The sequence below is a fragment of the Cebus imitator genome, unplaced genomic scaffold, assembly GCF_001604975.1.
Source record: "Cebus imitator isolate Cc_AM_T3 unplaced genomic scaffold, Cebus_imitator-1.0 Scaffold688, whole genome shotgun sequence".
NCBI classification, from domain to species: Eukaryota; Metazoa; Chordata; class Mammalia; order Primates; family Cebidae; genus Cebus; species Cebus imitator.
Window position 1 is genome coordinate 627184 of NW_016108003.1, and position 16130 is coordinate 643313.

Sequence of the window (16130 nt, forward strand, 5' to 3'; positions counted from 1 at the left end):
CTAAAAATTCCCTTTGAAGACAGCTTACATTCAAGGTAACTATAGGTAACTTCAAAACGAAGTGTGAAGACACTTTGTCCTTACTCATTCAGCTTTAGTGCTATTTGAGTCTCTAATATAATAAAATTCAAGTTATGTATATTTTTACGTTTGTTTTCTTTAGAGACAAAAGGAAAAATACACAAGTTGTTTTAAATGTAGAAGTAATCCATTCTCACAAAAATGGTAACAAGCAAGAATGACAGGACACATGGCTTCCAAAAGTCTGATCAATACACCATAAGCCTGCCAGGTAGAAATCACCCCAAATCACTTCTTAACTAAGTGCCTAGCTCCACTTAGTTTGTAAACATGTCTACCCATTTGAAATACATTTACATCCGAGTGCCCAACTTCATTACATTAATTGTCCTGGAATATTGCCTAAGGGTCTATTATAACATCTATTGTGAAAAGCTCAAAACCGTCATTGGTCAGGTAGAAGCCCTGTGTGCTCAACAGACAAAAGGACTGCGTAAGTCTCAAGACTTCTGGTAAAGGAGTTGCCTCCTTCTGGTAATGAGCTGTCCAACTTCTTTTCTCACCAAATCTACCAAATCATGACGCATCATTTCAATTACAGCTATCTCATAGTAGCATAATTCTGACTGTGTGTTACTGGCTTTCTCTGACTCCCCAACAAGAAAATTGAATCTGAAATACAATAGAAAACTACTGCTAGTGAAACTATAGTTCACAAAGTAAAGAACTAACGTAGGACCTCCAGATATTTCTTTTATTCCACTGTTTGCTCAAAAATGATACTCAAGGAGGATCATATAAATGTCATTTATAAAATAAAAAATGGTACTACATATATGATAGAAACAGACTATGTTTCTGCCAGTACATTCCAAGGACATTCTAACTTGTATTTGTCCAGCAAAGCTTACTCATGAATCCAGACAGGCTTTTCTGGCCTCTACTATGATTTATTACAGGGCATATCCCATCTTCCCTATGCATTATGAATGCCTCAGTAACTGTGTCTATATCCTAAAATCCAATTAAAATGTATATTCCAGGGCAGGTGCAGTGGCTCTCACCTGTAATCCCAACAATCTGGGAGGCCAAGGTGGGTGGATCACTTGAGATCAGGGGTTGGAGACCAGCCTGGCCAACATGGTAAAACCCCAACTCTACTGAAAAATACAAAAATTAGCCAGGTGTGGTGGTGTGCACCTGTCGTCCCAGCTACTTGGGAGGCTGAGTCAGGAGAATCACTTGAACCTAGGAAGCAGAGGTTCCACTGAGCCAAGTTTGCACCACTGCACTCCAGCCTAGGTGACAGAGCAGGAGAAAAAAAAAAAAAAAAAGTATATTCCAAAGAGGCTCTCTGTAACTATTTAATGAATAACTGATTATTTCCTGTTCCTTTCAAAATCCCAAATTGACTGTTTATCTTGCTTAACCACTTTTTATAACTAATCTTTTAAATAAAATACCTTTTATTATTTTAAATTCAATTTTATTTTATTGACAACAATTGTACATATTTACGGAGTACACAGTGATGTTTCACTATATAACATGTATAGTTATCAGATAGGGTCATTAGTATATCCATCTTCTGAAATATTTATCATTTCTTTGTTTTAGAAACATTCAATATCCTCTTTCTAGCTATTTGAAACTACCTATCACTAACCTACAGTGACAAAGGACACCAGAACTTTCCTTTCTATCTAGCTGTAATTTTATATCCTTTAACAAATCTAAAGTTTCAAACCTAACAACCGAGGTGTAATTTTCTCAACATTCTATAAATGTTATTTTTCAAAATAAAGGGACTATCACAATCTACTTTTTGTGTATTAAAATATATTCCTTTAATTAAAGTTTGGAATCTCCCATTATGATTATTAAAAACAAAAAAGTATAAAACACTTGACCATTAAGCAATAATCCCAAGTAAGCATGTGTTTAACACTGATTCACTTGGATCTTCTCAGTCTCCTCGTGTGCATGTGTATGTGTGTGTGTGTGTGTGTGTGTGTGTTGATCTGTTCTGTTCAAGTGACTTGCCTATTTATAGACGTGCCAATGTGGAAGCTAGCATAATAGAGGCAAAAGATTTAAATCTCTATGACTTCAATCTTTTGAAAGATTTCAATCCTTATGATTTTCAGCATTATACAAGACTGAAGATCTGGCCAGATTTCAAACAAATGTTGAGGTTCCTCTCAGCATTCCGATTATGATTATTTCTACCATTGACCAATGTAAAAATTGTAAAGCTAGTGAATCTTGTTTACTCTTTCAAAAATTAACAATTGGTTTAACTAAAAGTTGATGAGCAACAGTATGGTATATTGGTTAAGAATGTCATGGGTTCAAACCCAGCTCTACCAATTATTAGCTGTGTGACTCTAGGAAAGTTACTCAAACTCTGTGCTTTGGTTCCTAAGAATGGTGGTTACCAACCTATAAGGGCTGTTTGTGAATATACAATAGGTTACTCAATATTATGCAAGTAGTGAATGGAATAATGACTGGTACATAATAAACATATGTAAATACTAGCTATTTTATTAGCTATTAGTTTTTTCAAGAAGATACCAGTTTTCAGATGAATAGACTACTTTAAACCTATTTAGCACAGGACACTAAGAATAAAAAAAAATTATTCCAAAGCATTAACCAGTTTATCTAAAGGCCTATAACTGACTTGTTCAACAGAGCTCAGAATGTGATCAAGCTGGCAAATGTAACACAAAATACTCCCCTTTGAAACCTGCAGCACCATAAGTGAAATTCATTAACTTAGTATCTTTCTGCAATGAACTTATGGCCATGAATCAGAAAACAAATACCAATTAAATATAATTAATGGAAAACCAAAGATAAATATCTTATAATCAAAAGATCATTAAGCCTCAAATCTAGCAATGACAAATATTTATAACATAATTCCATATCTAAGACATCTGTGAGTCATTATGTGTTTTGGTAAAGTTTTATAAATTCTAACATACAGTCTTCATACATTTCCAGTTTGGTTTTTGTTGTTGTTGGTTTTTTTTTTTTTTTTTGGAGACAGAGTCCTGCTGTGTCACCCAGACTAGAGTGCAGTGGTGCAATCTAGGCTCACTGCAACTTCTGCCTCCCGGATTCAAGCAATTCTTGTGCCTCAGCCCCCCAGGTAGCTGGGATTATAGGCACACACCAAGCCCGGCTTTTGCATTTTAGTAGAGACAAGGATTCACCATGTTGCCCAGACTGGTCTTGAACTCCTGGCCTCCAGTGATCCACCTGCCTCTGCCTTCCCAAAGTGCTGGAAGTACAGGTGTGAATCATTGTGCCCAGCCATATTTCCAATATTTTAAGTTACAGTTTCTACACTATTTATAAGTGATATCTGTCTCATATACTGCTAGTGTTTTCTAATTTTGTTTTTGTAAAGAAAATCTACTGGTTTTATATTCTGATCTGTCTTTCCACCTCATTGAAGTCTCTTATCCATTCTGAAAGAACTTGGCAGTAAATTCTCTTATATTTTCTAATTGTCTACAGATATCAAGAGCTTTAAGTTTTTATCTTATTATACACACATAATTTTATTTCTTTTATTGAATTGATAATGGCCAGAACCTCCAGAAGACTGGTAAAACTGATGTCAGACAGAATTTTCTTATTACTAATTTCAATGGACTTGCTTGTAAATCTGACTTAATCATTACAAAATCCTCTCTTTGTACTATGTAAGGCTTTTCACTTTGTATTTTTTTTTTTTAGAGGAAGAAAGAGAGAAAGAAAGAAAAAGAAAATAAAAAAAAAAAGAAAAAGGAAAAAAAAAAAAAAAAAGAATAAAGGAAAGGAAGAAAGAGGAAGAGGAAGAGAGAACAGGGGTGTTGCTTTATTGCCCGGGCTAAAATGCAGTCTAAAAATGGGTATGCCTGTAATTATGTTTAATAATAGAGACGAAAAAAAAAAAAAGAGGGAAGAAAATAATTAACAAGCAGCCAACCAATATTTCATTTAAACCTGTAAGTACCTGTGTGATGTATTACTGATAAGAGTGTATATTTTGTGTATTTAAAGTGGAGAGTTCTATGAATGTTAATTAAGTACACTTGTCCCGGATCTGAGTTCAAGTCCTAAATATCAATGTTAACTTTCTGTCTCACTGATCTGTAAGTCTCCCACTATTACTGTGCGGGAGTCCAAGTCTCTTTATAAGTCTTATATATCTGGGTATTTCTGTATTGGGTGCTTATATATTTAGGATCTATAGCTCTTCTTGTTACATTGATCCTTTTATCTTTATGTAATATCCTTCTTTGCTTCTTTTGATCTTTGTTGCTTTGAAGTCTGTTTTATCAACAAAATTTGCAACTCCTGCTATTTATTTATTTTTGCTCTCCATTTGGTTGGTAAATTTTTCTCCATCCCTTTGTTTTGAGTCTTTGCGTATCCTTGCATGTAAGATGGATCTGGATGTAGCATACCAATGGGTCTTGGCTTTTTTTGCCTGTCTGTGTCTTTGGATTGGGGGATTTAGTCGATTTAAATTTATAATTAATAACAACATATATGAGTTTGATGCTGTCATTTAATGTTGGCTGGCTGTTTTGCCCATTAATTGATGCAATTTCTTAATTATGTTGATGTTCTTTATTTTTTGGCATTTTTTAAAAAGGCTGATACTGGTTGTTCCTTTCTATCTGTAGTGGTTCTTTCAGAAGCTCTTGTAAAGCAGGCCTGGTGGTGATGAAATATCTGAGTGCTTGCTTGTTCACAAAAGATTTTACTTTTCCTTCACTTATGAAGCTTAGTTTGGCTGGATGTAAAATTCACTTTGTATTCTGTACTGTCTATCTTGGATGAAGATATTAACACATTCTGTGTCTTCTTAGTAATTTATCTAGCTTTTCATTTTCATCATTTAATTTTCGATTTCAGGTTTGTCTCTTGAAAACAGTTCACAAGTGGATTTTTTAAACCCAATATGAGCCTTTATTTGATAAGGCAATCTAATTCATTCACAGTAATTGTGGTAACAGGCATACTTGATCTAGTTCCTAAAATCTTATGTGATGCAATATTTGTTATTTTAAAACATTTCTTTTCCTTTGTTATATTATTTTGAAATTATAGAAGACTGTTACTAACAAAACATTTAAGCTTATTTTTCTGTCAACATCTTAGAACTACTCAGCTGCCAAAAAACACTCCATTCTAGCATGTTCTCACTCTTCACACTATCATATTACCACTACTCACCCCCGCCCACTCCCCATGTTTTAATTGGCTAGGATTTTAGGTCCAGGGAATTATCGTGTTTTATATTTTATATAAACAATTATTTAATATTACTAATAAAAATTTTTGAATATTTTGATATAATTCAGTATTTCTTCTCTTCTTGCTTAGATTCATTTTCAATTCTGTACGAATATATTCTTGAGACTAAGCAAGAATTATTGAATTACCGAAACATTTATCAAATTCTTATAAATCTGAAAAAGGCTTTATTGCCATTATTCACAAAAGGTAAAATAATGGTAATAAATATGCCAGGTTCAAAATGAGTTTTTCCAAGAAACTAGAAGATAATCCTCCAATGTATTCCAATACTAAGTGTGCTATTAACAAGAACTCTAAGGTCAATATAATTTTAAGTCAGTTTTTCTTTTCCTATTCTTTTCCTATTCTTCTCTGAAATCCCTTATGATTTTCTCTCTATCCTTGAGGGTCTGGAGGCATGTTTAGATATTGATAAATTATCATTTGTGCTGCTTAGCTTTCAGAGGGCCCTAACAACCTGAAGCCTTGTGTCCTTTTTCAGCTCAGGGAAAGAGTTTTCTGGCATGTTTTAAGATTCCGTCCTTCATTTTCTCTGTTCCTTTCACCCTGGAATTCCTATTACAAAGTTGTTAGAACACTAACTTGACCCTCAATGTCTTCACTTTTCTCACTTTCATCTTTTTGCTCTATATTATGAAATATTTAGTTGACTATTTTACAAATCACTAATTTAATCTCCAGGTTGTATGCACTGCGGTAATCACATTTTTAGTTTCTAAAATCTCTTGCTTTCAAATTTCTTCTTTCTCAGAGTAGGATGTTTATATACAATACAAAAACCTATATACAGTATCTTTCCAACATCTCTTAGGACATCAATTGTTTTTACATTACCTCCTGCTCCCTAAGTTCTCTTACTTCCAGAGACAGATGCTCTGGTTAGTCACATTGTTAAATGTTAAATTTTCTCGTAAGTCTGGTGAGCCTTAACTATTCATTTATATTAATGAATCAAGGCCAAGTTGGTTGCAGGGAGCTAGCATAGTTTAATTCAAGAGAGGTAAATAAATGTTTCTTTAAATAAGACTGTCCTTTTATGTGAAGGGCTGACTGTAGAGAAGGGCTGATGAATAATGAGGCATGTCAACTTGCAGCTCCACTACAGGTTGTCTGGCCATGGTACAAGAATGTAGAGGACAAATCCCCACTTCGCCCTTTCCTCTCCACTAAATAAATAAGAAAAATTTTGTTCTGGCAATGGTGGGCTTCAATGCATTTTCCCTTGAGCAAAAATTACTCCTACCTATTATGAAATTCAAAGTTACCACAAAGTCTGTTTTGATTCCCGTTTCACAGCTCTTCAACAAGACTAGGAGCCCATCCCTTAGCGAGTTGTAGCCAGAAGCAAACCTACTGGTCCCTGGTATCAGTTGAAAGCAAATAGACTCCACTGTTCTGAATGCAGTTTTGGACCCCTTCTTCTCTAACTCCACCTCATCCTTTCTGATGCTTGGTGTTCAGTGATACGCCCAGACAAACGGATTTTGTTGCAGTACATTAGTAACTATCACAGTGGTAGGGTTTGAGCTGAAAAGTTAAAACAATTCTGAGAATTTTAAGTAATTTCTAATCTGTAGACTGATCAGAAGTAACAGTCCAACATTAATACTCAGGAGTACCAGGAAATTAACACAGAACTACTTCCCTGTGTCTAAACTCTAGGCTTTTTGCACACAACCAGGAAAACACCCAAGGGTTCAAATGCCAGTTAAAAGCTTTTTATCTTACAGATATATATGTAAGGTTTATAAAGAAGAAATAAACATACTGCCACAGGATGGGATACACGCAACTTGACCTTGCATTTCAGTTGCGTTTCTCTTCGTCTAATTGCTTCATGCTGGCAGACTCATCCCAATTTTTCTCCAGGCATAATCGAAGCTATGGCTACCGGGGAACAGTAGTATACTACTTCTTATCTATAAAACTCTTTATTAAAAGTACTGTACATTCTGGCTTCTTTTTGCTGGTGTGGAGAACACAGGAAGCCGACTGACTTCAGGGGGTAGCAATTCATAGAATTCAGTAACAACAGAGCAGAGTATAAAGTGCCCAAAGACTCTTTGTGCAAGTTCTTTTATAGAATATATTTTCTTTTTTTCTCACAGCAGTAACTTACAGACCATTAAATTTCACACATTTCCTATTCATTTTCCATGTTAAAATATGGCTTCTGACCCTGAGTAGAACTATCACAGGATTCTGCCCTGTAACTCAACTTTTACTATTTGAAAATATATGACTTTTTAAAGACCAGCAAGTCATGGGCCATGAACCTCTTTCAGTGATTTCAAATGGCTCAAATGTGTACATTTTTACACATGGGAAAAAACTGAAGCTCTGAAAATATCACAAAGAATAAAATAATTGAAGATTGCAATTGTCCCTATTAAGCAAGACCTTTAACTAGACTTAACAACCAAAATGTAAAAAGAAAATAAAATACCTCGGTGTTGTAAGATGCTAGTAAAAGCAAAGCAAAGCAAATAATCATGATTCTATTCCCACTGCCAAACAAGAGAAAAGCAGCACATAACAAGAGTTTGATAAAAGCTCTGAGTGTTGCCAAAGTCAGTTTGTTAATAAGCTCATCATTGGGGATAGGTTTTAAAGAAGGAACCTGTGGATCTCTAAACTCAAATTTATGAGCTTTTGCTGTCTGGCATATTCTGTTTTATAAATCAGTCAAAAAGAAATTGATAGACCTTATACATAGTATTTGGAGTTATTTCATTGAAAGTGACATACTAAACTATTTACACTTTTATTTTAGACCCACTCAACCTATCTAAAAATTACTAATCTTGGTGGTTAACGTTCAGTTCAGATACCTAAGTTCAACCTTGCCATAAACCCTTAAACCTTACGGATAGAAACATAGGAGGAAAACACTTTTTCTCAGGTCTTAAAACCACAAAAAAGTAATCTTCATTTCCAAAACAATATAATCTTTTGTTAGGTATTTCCTCTACAAGTAATTATAAAACACTATTAAACACCGAATAACTCCTATAAGGCTTCTACCCACCAGGTGGCCAGAAGGTACTAGCCAGAGACTTCAGGCAGCCTGAGCTGAGACAACTAGCTGGGTGCCAGAATGCTGACAGGGGATACTCACTATCTCGGCACACCCACCGCATATACAGCATTTCAGCGTCCCCCAAAAGACAAACTCAAAAGTTCTGTTTTACATTTTTTGCCTGTTTAGCACATTCTCACTTCTCCAACCAGGACACTATCTATCCTTCCTTTGCAGGACCATCTCACCCCATTCCAAATGAATCTAGTGGCGAAACAGTTTTAGGGCCTGATACTTCACCTACTTCTATTCTACCCAGGATGGCCAAGTAAAGTGCCCCATTATCCCATCACAATGGTTGATCCAATGTGGACACATGACCTAAGCAAGGAGAATCTGAGCTTTCTTTACTTCTCTCTTTCCTTTCAAATTCTGAATATAAGATTATAAGGCTTTGGGCTTCCTGCTAATTCACAAAGAAAAGAAATTGTATCTTGAAAACACTGGCCAGACCAAAAATGTCCTAAGTACCAGAGCTATTAAAAATTGGAAAGGATTTTGAATGTTCCCAACATGCACACACAAAAATGATAAACGTTTAAGGTGATGGATACACTATTACTCCAATTTGATCACTGCACATTTTATACATACATCAAAATATCACTCTGTATCCCACAACTATGTACAATTAAGTGTCAACTAAAAATAAACGGGAAAAAACTGTTTATGGAAGCTTAAGATGGATTTCTGTTATAACCCAAAGTATCACACTAGATCAAATTTCCTGTGTGTGCATGTGTGTGTACATATAGGCAGATGCAATATATGTTTCAGATCAGTGGTGTAGACATATCAAGCTAACCCACTGTGTCACTTCAAGGGAATCCTTCTTTAGATAATCTCCAGGCATTATCTACATTAACTATCTAGAGATTATCCTACCAGATGTTAACATTGAAAGAATATATTGGTTAGAAGTATGATCAGTACAGAAAATATAAGAACAGAGAAAGCAGAAAGCAAGTTGAACTGATTCACATAAGGTAGACACAATGAAATCAAAAGTATTTTGATCACATTACAGATCCACTTGCAGAATCAGGACAGATGAGGTCTAGTAGAGTGAAAACTTTTTGTCAGATACCAGCAGTTGTTTACATGACAAAAACGAATGACTATGACCATTTGAGGTTAAAAGGGAATTCCAAATACATTAACTTCATATCTTTTTTTTTTTTTCCTTTTGCGACAGAGTCCCAGGCAAACGTGCAGCAGCACGATCTCGGCTCACTGCAACCTCCACCTCCCAGGTTCAAGCAATTCTCCTGCCTCAGTCTCCTGAGTAGCTGGGATTGCAGGTGTGCACCACTGCACCCAACTCATTTTTGGATTTTAGTAGAGACAAGGTCTTGCCATGTTGGTCAGGCTAGTCTTGAACTCTTGACCTCAAGTGATTCACCCACCTCAGCCTCTCAAACTGCTGTGTTTACAAGCATAAGTCACTGTACTCAGCTAACTTCATATCTCAAACACATTTGCCCCTTTTCTACCACCAAATTTTTTCCTCTACGAACACATCACTTCTCCCTTGGGAGATGGAAGGTTTCTCCATCATTCTTGAAAAGAAATACAAGCATAGATACTGATAAACAGAGGATAACAAAATGTCAAATCTACTTGGTTAGAAAACCTTTCCTTTATAGGAAATGCATTCGAGAGATTCTATCAATTGGAGAAAAAAAAGTCACAGATTATCATGCTAAATATGTGGTTAGTATAAAAGAATGGGAAAAAAAAAGTCTTATTAACGCCTGACTGCTTTCTCATTACACTCTAAGTTCTGTGCAGATAGGAAGAAAAATTGTTTAGCCTCACATCCTAGCATGCAGATCTGTACCATACATAGCAAAGAGTCAATATTTTTAGCTTATTAAATGATTCAATAAAGACAGTATCAAACTGCAAGAAGTTCAAAAGATATTAATGTCTATTATATAGACTCCTTTATCCTGAGTTGATTAATCTGGGTCCGCTTTAAATGATCAACATTAGAACTAATGGATATATATCTTGGAATACATTCCAAGAGTTAGCAAAAGCATTACAAAATAGCAAAACCACCAAAAAACTAGAAGAACCAGAATAGCACCATGTGCAGATTTCCTTGAGAAATGTGCTTTCATTTAAAAAATGTTTGCATCATTAAGCATACAACAACTCAGAGTCAGGAAAAAGAAGAACAAATTGGAGGGATAAAGATAGCAAAAAAAAACAACAACAAAAAAAAAATCACCATCAACCCATAATTTAAAACTTTCATGCCCACAAAACAGGAATATGCTACAATTCCAATAATTAAGCTTTTTTCTCATTACTGTTTCATTATTCTCTTGCTTTACCTGGGACGAATCTGCTTGGGCTAATTCTGTAGTAACATTCAGTATTTGGTGAAGATTTTGTCCTTTGTCTTCAACAAGGAGGTAAGCCAGCAGAAGAAAAGCAGGTACAGGCATCACAGTAGTGATAGGAAGCAAGGACTCTACTGAAGCCAACCAGTCCCTTGCAGCAGACACATCTCTCATTACTTCAAGAATCCTCCAGGCTGCAAATATTGAACCATACATACTGGTTACAGGGCACACAAGCTTGTAGGACAGCTGAAAAATAAAGACAAGAGAGGAATAAATAAGTGAGAGAAATACATGTGTCGGAAACACATTTCTGGCAATCTTATATTTCATTGTAAGATATCACTCCTTCCAACAAAATGAATACAAATTGAATTACTGCCAAAATCCATTCTGCACATATTTGAGGTAATAGGATTACACATAGAAAAGAGTTGTTAGATAGAACTCTAGAAGAGTTTTATCACAACTTTTCCTCATATTTACCATTCATTCCCCATTAAGGCAGAAAATATGAATCAAAATACAAGATGCAGAGGCAACTGAGTTTGGAAAAAGCTATTCTCACTAAAAAAGTATTCACCAATGAGAAGATAGATAGAAAAAAATACTTTATTTGCCCATCTCCAGGCCCTAAGCAGAAGCAATCTGGGGCAGATGGCAGACTTGGACTGAAGACAATTCATTACTGTAACAGATCGTATGTTGATAGGATCAAAGTTGGTTCAGCTGGAGCCTGAGAATTCATTAATAATTGTAACTTCTGCAATAAGAAATAGCCTGACAGCTCTAAACTGAAATAATACCCAGAAATGACATTATACTAAGTTAATCTGAGAAATGGCTGTTCAAAGAAATAAAATAATGCAGTCAGGGCCAGAGGGTAGCCAAGGTGAGCTCTGTAAATAAACAGCTCAGGAGAAGTCACAGACATTAAAGAATCATTAGCCATTGCTTGCCAATAAAGTAATTCAAATCATGTAAAGTGCTTTATGATAGATTAGACATCTCTAGATTATAACTGTCTGGTTAATAGAGGCTGATTTATATGAATTAGGATAACAATTGAAAGGATGGAAAGTAAAAAGTTAAGCTTTATAAAATTTTTACATTAACAGCTTTGAGATATAATTTCCATAATATAAAATGCACCCTTTTAAAGTTTGTAACTTATTGGATTTTATTAATTCATTCCTAGAGTTGTGTAACCATTATCGCTATCATCACTATCTAATTTTAAAACATTTTCATCACCACAAACAAAAATCCCATACCCATTTATAGCCACTCCTTACTCCCCCACTTCCAGCCTTGGCAACCACTAATCCACTTCGGTTCCATACTGGCCATTTCATATAATTGGAAACACATAATATGTGGTCCTTTGTGACTGGCTTCTTTCACTCAGCATGTTTTCAAGGTTCACCCATGTTGTAACTTTTATCAATAATTCATTTATTTTTACTGCCAAATAATATTCCATTGTATGGATACACCATATTTTGTTTATCCAAATTTCAATTGATGGGTAACTGGGGTGCTTCCACTTTGGGGCCACAATAAATAATGATGCTATGAACACTCCTGTAAAGGTTTTTGTGAGGTTTTAAGTGTTCAGTTTTGAGTATATACCTAAGGGTAGATAAAAATTTGACAATTAAATGCCACAGTAAAAGCAAATGAGGAAGCTCTCACTGTACAGACATTAAAAGATTCCCCCAAGTGAAAATATAACATACAGATAGTGTGACTGGAATGCTACCAATTTTTTTTGTTTCAAAGAGTTGGAGGAGAAAAAGACAATATATTTGTAGTTGCTTGTATATGCAAAGAAAAGTATGTGGACAAATACAGAAGAAATTAGTAACCATTAAATCATCTTCTGCTTTGGAGAGTGAAAACTGGATCACTGAAATCAATGGCAAGAAGGAAGCATGCATTATATCCAACTTTATGCTGTCTGAACCATTGGAATGTATCACTATTTCAAGAAAATTACAAATTTCAAAAATTAAATAAGATCTAAGTTTATATAGCTCTAGCTCTCTAAAAATATTTTTCTTACCAAGAAGATGGAATTCATTAACAACCATGGCCAAGTTTTTTTTGACTAACGACAAACAGCATAAAATGTAAAGGACCAGGACTTCAGCACAGCCATGCCAGCTATCAGCCATTATGCAATTTTTCTAAGCCTTACTTTACTCACTTGTAAAATTTAAGTAATGACTACCTTTCTGCTTAGGTTACTGAGTACATAATAAGATAATATGTATAAAACACATAGCACAGTGCCTTAAGTTGCAAAATACAAGGAAACGGTATTACTGTCATCTTCAGGAGAGAACAATAAAACTCATGAATATGAGTGTAATTTGGAATTACCATGAACCACAAGCTGAGTAAAAGCAACAACATAACAGAGACATGTAAGAGTAAACAATAAAACAGAAAGCAATCCTAGGTTAATTGAACTGTTATATCCAGGTTTAGGCTCTTATTTTTGTTTATCTGTTTGCCTAAGGTTAGAGCAGCAGGAGAAATTGTCCCATTGAGTGACAGCTGCCATTGGCACAGTCCCAGGGCAAGGATGCAATCAAGGGTTTTTTTTCTCAGCACCAGCTACAAAATCCTGGCCCCATAGCCTCAGGGAGGGCCTGTGAGAGTGCTCGTAAGCTTTGTCCTTTAGAGAAGAGAGTAGGTGTTTAAAAATAAAAGGTTTATGTTATATGAATTATGTATTAATAAAAAAATTTTTTTTTAAATAGGAAAATATATTTAAATAAATACTGGGTGGTTGTAAAACATCTTTTATAAGTAATTGAGAATCTTTATTTTTAAAAGCATTTAATAAAAATGTTCAGGTACATTAAGTAGTAACAGTAAGAAAGACATCTGATAGTACTTCTTTGTCAAAAGAGGTCTGAAAAAGAAATTGTGAACAATGTTGATCTTTGTTAACTGTAAAGAATGGCATTAATCTGCAATAGCGACTAAAACAGACTTAACAAAAGTAGAGAGAGGGTATGGGAACTCAAACTTACAGATCCTTGAAAGGAAGATAGATTTTTGCCAGAGGATATTAATTACTCACCAGACAAGCAGAAGACTGGACTACATAAAGCCTCAAGAGAGCCTTTCTAGCTCTGTACCTCTCTGAAGACTCTAGACAAGATTTGAGAGATTTGGGAGTGGCTGGTTATAACCAAGTGATAACACACACCATCCTCAGTCCCATGTCTTTCAGAAGATGATGATAGAAGCACAACATCTAAGACTGCCTAATTCCTTTTTTAAGTTTCAACCAGAACCCTAAAAAAAAAGTTTGTTTCAATTTGCTATTAATTCAGTTTGTTTCCCAGTAAATCTGAAATGGAACTGTTATTTACTCCCAAGTTCAGTACAAAAAAAAAAAAAAACTGTGCAAAAAAAAAAAAAAAAACAAAGAAAACAAAATGAAAGGGTAGATAACAGGATATAGGCTCTAGAATCAAACAGACAAAATCTGAACTCCAACTCTACCCTTTACTACCTGTGTAATCCAGACAAGTTAACCTCTCTCATCTCAGTTTCCTAGATTGTAAAATAAGTATTTTAAGAATACCATCAGGGAAATGCAAAACAAAACCACAAAGAAATTATCACTTCACACACACTAGTGTGGCTAAATCAAAAAGACAGACCGTAACAACAGTTGGAGAGGAGGGGAAGAAATTGGAACCCTCATACACTGCTGGTGGGAATGTGTAATAGTACAGCCCCTTTGGAAAACAATCTGGCCATTCCCCCAAACAGTGAAACATAGAGTAATCACCTAATCTAGCAATTCTACTCCTCGGCATCTACTCAAGAGAAATGAACACGTGTGTCCACACAAAAATGGATATATTAATGGTTATAGCAGCATTATTCCTAATAGCCAAAAAGTGGAAAAGAGCCAAAAATTCATCAACAAAAGAACAGGAAAATAAAATGTAAGGTATCCATACAAAGGACTATTAGCCCTACAAGAAAACGAGGCACTTCTACATGGTACAGGCTATAACATGGACAAACCTTGAAAATATTATACTAAGTGAAAAAAAGCCAGTCACAAAGGACCACATATTGTATGATATATTCGAAGGAAACGTCCACAATAGGCAAATCCCTATAGAGACAGCAAATAGATTTTAGATTGCCTCTCCTGAGAGGTGAGGAAGAAACAGAGGAATTAGGGAGTGACGACTACAAGTGCAGGGGGTTTTCAGGTAATAAAAATGTTCTAAAGTTGATTGTGGTAATGAATATATGATGCTGTGAATATACTAAAAGCTATTGAGTTGTACACTTTAAATGAGTGAAGTGCATATGTGAATTATATTTCAATAAAGCTACTAAAAAATAATTGGGTTCCCACTGCACGACAGTTAGTTATTTACCTTCTTTATGCCTCAGTTAACTCTTAAGTAAAATGAGATCAATAATTTTACCTACTTCAAAGAGTGTGGGATAAAATCAAATTAGTTAATATATACCAAAGTACTTAAAATGAAGCCTGCACATATAAAGTGCTCAATAAACAACCCGCATGTAGGTGGTGTTTTGTTACCATTTTGCCAGGCCCCAGATACCAGATAGATTCAGTCACTAGTCCAAGGCCACACAGTCAGAAATAAGAAAGAGAGAGAGAGAGAGAGAGAGAGAGAGAGAGAGAGAGGAGAGAGACAGAGGAGAGAGAGGAGTGAGAGAGAGGAGATAGAGGAGAGGAGAGGGGGGAGGGGGGAGAGGAGATCCATTGACAAGGTCTAATGTTAGACCTTGTCAATGGAAAGCCCAGTAAAGACCCTGCAATGAATGGTAGAAAGGGCATCTCTTGAGGTTCCTGTGTGCTTCTTCGATTTCTCCTACCATGGCTACTAGGGACATGCAGGATATTCCAGTGGTGGCTTCCAGTGGACCAGCTCAGCCAATTCTAGCTGACTCGCACCATGTCAAGTGGTTTTCTGTGGACCAGTTCTAGCCTATGGCACCCCAGCAAACTACATCATCTAGCAGGCCTTCTCCACATTCTCTCCTCCCAAGTCTGACTCTCAGCATTGTCTGGGGAGACACCCTTTTAGTTTCTTCCTTGGGAACTCTGCCTTAGTCTCAGCTTAGAGGTAGTAGCAGCTCCCTACATTTACTGCTGTAATATTCCTTAGATGCTTTTTTATAAATTTTTGAAACTAAACACCTCTTACTAACAATTCTTTGCATTAAGTTTTCCTTGTTCAAATTACCAGTCTGTTTTCTCTCTCCTGACTGGAATCTGACTCATACACTGATGCATTCTTCCTTTTATCCCCTACATTCTCATGTGGGAGGGGAGGGGG

General features: G+C 35.6%; 1 protein-coding gene and 1 non-coding gene across 3 annotated transcripts in view; both read right to left on the reverse strand.

The window, feature by feature from the left end:
- The window catches only part of LOC108296171 (focadhesin), a 233412-nt gene that overhangs the window by 182358 nt on the left and 34924 nt on the right, over positions 1-16130 (reverse strand). For both annotated transcript variants that reach the window (XM_017518577.2, XM_037734927.1), the window contains exon 7: positions 10768-11025. In XM_017518577.2, coding sequence (XP_017374066.1) covers positions 10768-11025 — 258 coding nt within the window. The remainder of the gene's footprint in view (positions 1-10767; positions 11026-16130) is intronic.
- On the reverse strand, positions 13318-13448 carry LOC119469519. The gene has a single exon (XR_005198338.1). It is a non-coding gene; the product is annotated as a small nucleolar RNA SNORA30/SNORA37 family (small nucleolar RNA).